Source organism: Eutrema salsugineum, unplaced genomic scaffold (genome assembly GCF_000478725.1).
Source record: "Eutrema salsugineum unplaced genomic scaffold, Eutsalg1_0 scaffold_2, whole genome shotgun sequence".
NCBI classification, from domain to species: domain Eukaryota; kingdom Viridiplantae; phylum Streptophyta; class Magnoliopsida; order Brassicales; family Brassicaceae; genus Eutrema; species Eutrema salsugineum.
Window position 1 is genome coordinate 14,201,281 of NW_006256829.1, and position 6,914 is coordinate 14,208,194.

At 35.8% G+C, this 6,914-nt stretch overlaps 1 protein-coding gene across 1 annotated transcript; it reads left to right on the top strand.

Moving 5' to 3' along the window:
• The first annotated feature begins 1,166 nt into the window (after nt 1-1,166).
• Nucleotides 1,167-3,140, top strand: LOC18016606. The gene has a single exon (XM_024156667.1). The coding sequence runs from the start codon at nt 1,195-1,197 to the stop codon at nt 2,866-2,868; it is 1,674 nt and encodes a 557-aa protein (XP_024012435.1). The 5' UTR covers nt 1,167-1,194; the 3' UTR covers nt 2,869-3,140.
• Nucleotides 3,141-6,914: the final 3,774 nt, after the last annotated feature.

The window sequence follows — 6,914 nt, forward strand, 5'->3', positions numbered from 1 at the left end:
CAAAATTGAGCTCCCCTAAGTTTCTCTTATCTACCCAGAACTTAGGATTTCAATGAAATTAAACAACCTAGGTGTCGAGTAAACCAGAATTCACCGCAAAATGATGGCGCGAAGCAATGCAACTATGCCCAGATGTTTTGGAGAAGAAATTATGAAGGAATGAGCAAGCTTATGAGTGAATGAGCTTAGATATTTGTTTTATTACAGCTTTAAAACAGGTTGATAAGCATTTATCCCATTTTCATGGTTGTTCATGGTGGTTGAAGGTATTGAAGACGATGGCATTCTCGTAATTAAAAAGTCTTTAGAAGGTCCAAGAAGACTTTAGTCAATTAAAGAAAAATCAATTTATTAGATGTATAATGGTATTTTCGTTAATAGTTTAAGTGGGAAGGATAAAATTGTGAGAAAATGGCAAAAGTTGGAGAGAGAAAAAAAAGAGATTAGTTTTGTGTTTGACTTTGAAATATGGGTTAAATCTGAAACTCTTCCATAGATTATTGATTGAATTTTCGACTTATAATTGTACATATATAAGATTAATATTTTATTTAAACTACGAAAATGACATTTAAATTAATAAAAAAAAATGACGTTTGGTACAAACTTGTGGTTTGTGGGGCTCGAAGAGTCGTGAGAACGTGTGTTGCGTTGTGCTGGATGCATATTCTTTGGGAGAGCCAATAAAAACAGATAAGCACAATGCGATGACCAATAGGACTGGTTGATGTAGTCTTTCTTTAATTTGGCTATTTGTATTGTAATTAAAGATAATGTTCATTGACTTGATCTTAAGAGAAGAGACAATAAATAACTTTGCTTAGTTGCTGACAGCTAGCTAATTCATGCCATTAATATTTAATATATGTCAATATAGTTGAGGAAAAACAAACATAAAAAAAAAAGATAAAATAATTTTGTTGTCCACTGGCATCTGTGAATATAATTTATTTCTAGTTGACTTAAATGTAACTTGATTCATTTTTAATGTTAGGAGACCTTTTTATTCTTAAGAAAAGACTCACCAAGTCTGCTTAGTTGTTTACAGCCTAAGCTGATCAACTTGCCAATATAATCCTATATGTACATCCGTTATATATATAGAGATAGATATGTAAGACCCAAAATAAAACCTTTTGCATTTTTCATACCTCTCCTATCCTGATTCAATCATTCCTAGCTACAACCTTCGCCATGGGAAGGATCTATAAGACGTTCTGGCACCACCATGAGAGCGACGAGTATACTAGGGAGCTCACTCCGATGGACATAGCGTTTATATTAAATGCTTCAAATGCTAACAAGTGCAATGATTGTCAAAATAACACTGATTATCGTCGCAATCCCTGGCGATGTGATTTATGCTACAAGGTGTGGCACCTTGAATGCATCCCAAGCTCTCCTGACGAAATAAACCACCCGTTCCACCCATACCATCCGCTCAAGCTTCTCATTGATGGCCCACCTGACTACTCTCATGGGAACTGTGGTACATGCAAGCAGGACCTCAAGAGATTTTTCTATCATTGCTCGATATGCGATTTCAGCATGCATGTGAGGTGCGCCAACGATCCCCCACCACCCTATGTGGATTCCCCGTGGTGCCACAAGCATACTCTCACCCTTATGGCTAGAAACGACACCTTCACTTGTAACGCTTGTGGTATGCATGGCGAACAATGCCCTTACGTATGCGCTCCTTGCGGTCTCATGTTCCATCGGGATTGTATCACGCTACCACACGTCATAAACATCAATCGCCACGACCATCGGGTATCTCACACATATTCTCTTGGTTTTGGGCTTTGGAAATGCACGATTTGTCACCAGAAGATCGACTGGAGGTATGGTGCTTATTCTTGTTCGAAATGTCCTGATTTTTTCTTCCACTCCAAATGCGCAACTAGAAAGGATGTGTGGGATGGAGTAGAACTCGAAGGGGTACCTGAAGAGTTTGTAGATGTTTCACCATTCAAAGTGATTGACGACGGAGTCATTAATCATTTCTCACATGATGAACATAACTTAAGGCTTATTGATGAGGATGCAATTGATCGTGATAAAAGCATACAATGCGAAGCTTGCACAGGTTCTATCTTTTCTGATAAGCACTATAGCTGTATGGAATGTGATTTTTTCATCCATGAAACATGCGCCAATCTTCCTCTTCAAAAAAGACACGGGCTTTGCACAAAGCCGCTTACTCTATTAACTATCAAAAAGGATACCGAAAATCGTTTATTTCAGTGCACCGCCTGCGAAAAAGTATCAAATGGTTTCAGGTATGAATGTGGTGATACTATCCTAGACGTACGGTGTGCGTCCATGTCATGGTATTGTGATTATGAATGTCACCCGCATACCCTCTTCCTCACTACGCTTGACAGGGAAACTTGTGGGGCATGTCTTGAAACTGATAAACAAGTGCTGCATTGCGTTGAATGTAAGTTCACCTTGGACTTCAAGTGTGCTACTCTACCAAAAAAGATAAAGCACAGGTGCGATGACCATTTTCTGTCGTTGTGTTTTGGTGAGAAGGAGAAGCCCAGGGGTAAGTACTGGTGTGAGGTTTGTGAAACCGTTTTAGATCCACAAAAATGGTTTTACTCATGCGGTGATTGCGGAGTCGTTTGTCATATTCGATGTGTGCTCGGTGATCTTTGGAATGCCAAGCCCGATTTACTCGGCAGTGGAGATGGAGGTATACTAAAACTGGTTCCCAACGATAGTATGTCGCGACCAAAATGTGGTTCATGCGGCTCTCGTTGCCAACAACCCCTGCTTTACATGGCTTCCGCCCCTGATATGAAGGAATTCTTTTGTGACTTTCAATGTGTTGAAAATTTCTATAGATCGACAAGATCGTGATGCATATTAAAGAGGCTGCGTGGCGGGTATCAGCAGACGTCACAGGCGGGCTAGCAACAAGTCGGGTTCAGCTACTAGCTGCGAGATTATTCTTAGTTCTGCACTGTTTGTTGTTTGCCTACTTTTTCATGAACGTATTCTGAAAAACGCTTTATTTGTCTCTGTCTTTCTCTTTAGGAGAGTTCTTTTGCTTAATACTGATAATGTACTTGAGTGTGAAGAGTTTGACTCTTAATAATGTTTTGCGATGCTTTCTGTTTTCTTTATCTCCTTTACAGAAATGGGATTACAAGATTTTCATGATTTGGAAAAGAACGCGAGGATTTTAATCATCGATTTTTTATAATGGCAAATGTGTTTATTATTTTATTTTTTTTTGTTAAAGGGTCTTCATATTGAAATTTTTTTGTTTTTTTTTTGGTTACATAATAGCAGGTTTTTTAAGAAAAACTAACAAATCCAGAAGGGAAAAAAAACAAATAAAACCTCAAACAGAAATTCTTATTGGGCCCGGTTAGAAGATTAAACCAGAGAATCAAAACCGCATAAAATCAGTTTAATTGGAAAAAACCAAAAATCATAATCTGAGAAGTAGCAGCCATGGAAACAGCCGCCAACATATCTTCGAAGAGTCTCTGATCTCCTACCACCAACCAGAGTAAAAGCTCGCTGACAAGCTGAACCATCCAGACATCAAGACTTTGATAACACACCTGAGGGATCCTGAAACGGAATTTAGAGAAAAACAAAGAAGCAGAATCCTACCCGCCGAAGCTTTCACGACCCACCACCTCCCCGAACAGCGAGCTTACTTAACAATCGACGACGACGTTTCCTGCACGGTTCTGCATCCTAAGTCGTCTCCTCCGACATTCCTTTCAAAACCCGACGCTAGTCCTCAGAGCGACGCTAGTCAACAATCTATGACGCTCCATGACACCACTCAGGATCGAAAACCTCCACCTCAAACATGGGCAGCATCGAGACAGAACCGAATGGAAGAGCCCCCGAGAGCCTCCGGCATAAGCCCTTGAAAAAGCATCACCAGATTTTGTCCTCGCTAGATCTGGATCTGCAAAGGGTCTCCGCCTTCGAACCACCGCCGAATCACTGTCGTTTTGCCAGAGAAACTAAGACACCACAAGTCTGCTCTGGAGAAAAACCTAACCACAAAGAAAAATGAAAAAAAAAAAAAAAAAAGAGAAGCCCTCTCGCGGCTCTGGCCAGACGCGCCAGAAACCGGAGAAGGAAACGGAGAATTTTCTTTGACGGCGCTAAGGCAACTTGCTTGGAAGAGAATGCTGCTCAAAGGCTTTTTCCTTTTGCAACATCCCCAAAATGTGTTTATTTTTGAATGTTAAAAACTTAAAATGGTACTCCTACACGGGAATCTGTACTTTACTGGCCAAGCTTCATTGAGATTATTTCCTTAATGAAGTTACTACAGTAAAATCTCTATAAATTAATATTGGATAAATTAATAATCACTATAAATTAATAAATTTTTCTGGTTCCAAGTCGGGTTATCAAATTCGATAAGATAATAAGATAATAATTTTTGAAACCCTTATGTAAATATATGGTCCCAACAAAAACATAAATTAATAATTATATAAATTTATGTAAATATATATAAATTTAATATTCTAAAATATGACTAATGTATTTGTTTTTAGTTAAAGTTGAAATTTCATTGGTTCTTATCTCTCTAATTATTATATCAGTAGCTCTTATTGCTGTTTTACTATATACATTCAAAGTTTATGATGATTTTTTGATGTGATAATTGATTTTTTTACATGTAAATTTTTTTTAATGTATAGTAATGTTATCTTCAATTTTATCATCAATAATACTGATAGTAGCCATAGTTGTTTTTATAAATTTTAAACTTATGAACATGTATATTTTTATATGGACAATCTAATATGGTGAAAAACTATTTTATTGTGATAGTTATAGTTTTTAATCATAATTTATATTATCAAATTTGTTAAAATTTTAAAATATAACATTATTCCAAATAAATTTTTAAAAAATTATATGCGAAAAACAATTTTTCTGTAGAATTAATATCATGATAAATTAATAAAATATCATATTCCCAACATTATTAATTTATAGAGGTTTTACTGTAGATTCTAAAGTGTGTAGGACATCATATATATTAAAAGCAAAGTAAATTTTGAGTTTTAAGCTCTCGCATTCATTCTTAAGGTGGCTAATTACCCTTTACCCTTCCTTTAAATATTTTTAAAATGGTTTTAAATTAAATTTACAAAAAATTATTGATTTTACTTCCGATTTATATTTGTTATTGGGTTGTTTAATGCTCTAAACTGGGCTGAAGCCTTTAGTTGTGTAGGCTTTCCAATTTTCCATCATTAACTTAGGGGTCGCTCGCCGTTTACCCTAGCTTTTTAACCGGTTATAAATATAACTTTGTTTACCTAACACTTAGAGCACCTCCAACCGTGGATCATGAGAGGTTCATAGGAGAGGTTCATCTAATTTTTGGGTTTTAAAAAAATCATTAAGTCCATTTTATTGATGATTCGCCTCTTAGGGAATGATTTTTAGAATCCAATTTTGAGGGGTTCATCATCGACGTGGCAACTATGTATTGGCCAAGTTTTTTTTTCCCTGCAACAATCTCTCTCTTCCCCGACACAATACAACCTCACCATTTCTCTCTTCTTCGAAATTTCAATCGACGACTTCTTCTTCATTTGATATTCCACCTGCAAAATCGGAGACATCGAAGACGAAATCGAGATCTCTACATCCTTCTGCTTCGTCAAAGTAAGTGAATAAATGGTGATGGATTGTGTGTTGTAGTTAATTTTGGGTGTGGTTTAGCAAAATTAGGGTTTTTCGGATTTGGGGAAATTTTTTGGGACAACTTTTTTTTATTTTATTTAGGGTTATTCCTGATAGTTGAAGTGTGAATCCGTATAATACTCTTAAATGATTTATTCTTTGTTATATAAATTCATCCTGATTTTGGGATTTATCAAATCTGTTATCAAGTTTTCTGTGAACCCTATAAAAGAATCACCATTGGAGAAGAGAATTTGATGGAGTTCTAAATTTTTCAAACCTCAAAATTATATTAATAAACAATTGGTGATGAATCTTATGAGAGTATCACTATTGAGGTTGCTCTTACGTTATTGTTGTTAGCGTTTCTCTGGTTATTTTTGTATTTTCTATGTTTTTTGGTCGTGCCTCTTTGTGTTCGTTCTTTCTAATTGCTAAATTATTTCCTGGTTTAGAATTCATGCGTGTAGATATCTCTGATTTAGGAAAGAACATTGTTGTCATCGTTCCGCTCTGCGAGTTAGTTGTGGTTTTCTTTTTTCGTTTTTTTTTTTTTGTTTCTCAGATTTGTGACTCATCTTTGTTGCGAATAGTTTCTGATCTTTATTGATCTTCGAAGAATTCCCCTCAAGGATGACTCTTTTTTTTTGGGATGATGTTTCGTTTTGGACGTTCATATACTATATCAGTCTATATTTCATAAATTGGGATTTAGCTTATTTGTTGTTGTTGTTGGGTTAGGTTATACGGTTACGTATGTATCGCGTTTATGGTTTTTTTTTTGCTACGTTCTGATATCCTCGGTTTGTCAATTGTTTTATAGCCTTTTTCATTTGTATTGATCTATTGATTTTCTGTTTTGTTGGTTCTGAGTGGTTTAAAAATAGATCTATTGATTTATTTTCATTCTTTTGGGTTTGCTTTTTTTTTTTTTTGGCTTTTCACAAAAAAAACGATCGATATAATATGCCCTTTTATTTCTTATTTTTTTGGTCTTTTACCGTGTTTGTTGTTTTTTTTTTCTATGTAGACATGTAGGTGCTGCTTCTTTGTGTTCGATTGCCTGAGTAGCTGGTTAGTTCTTTTTGCCAAGATGCTGAAAGGTAGAGTTTAGGGTTTTGTATTTGAATTTGTTCTTGGTTTGTTTTTGACAAGGAATTTGTTCTTGGTTTTGTGATTGTCTTTGTTTCTTTACTAATGGATTGTGTTTGTGTTACGCCTGTGTT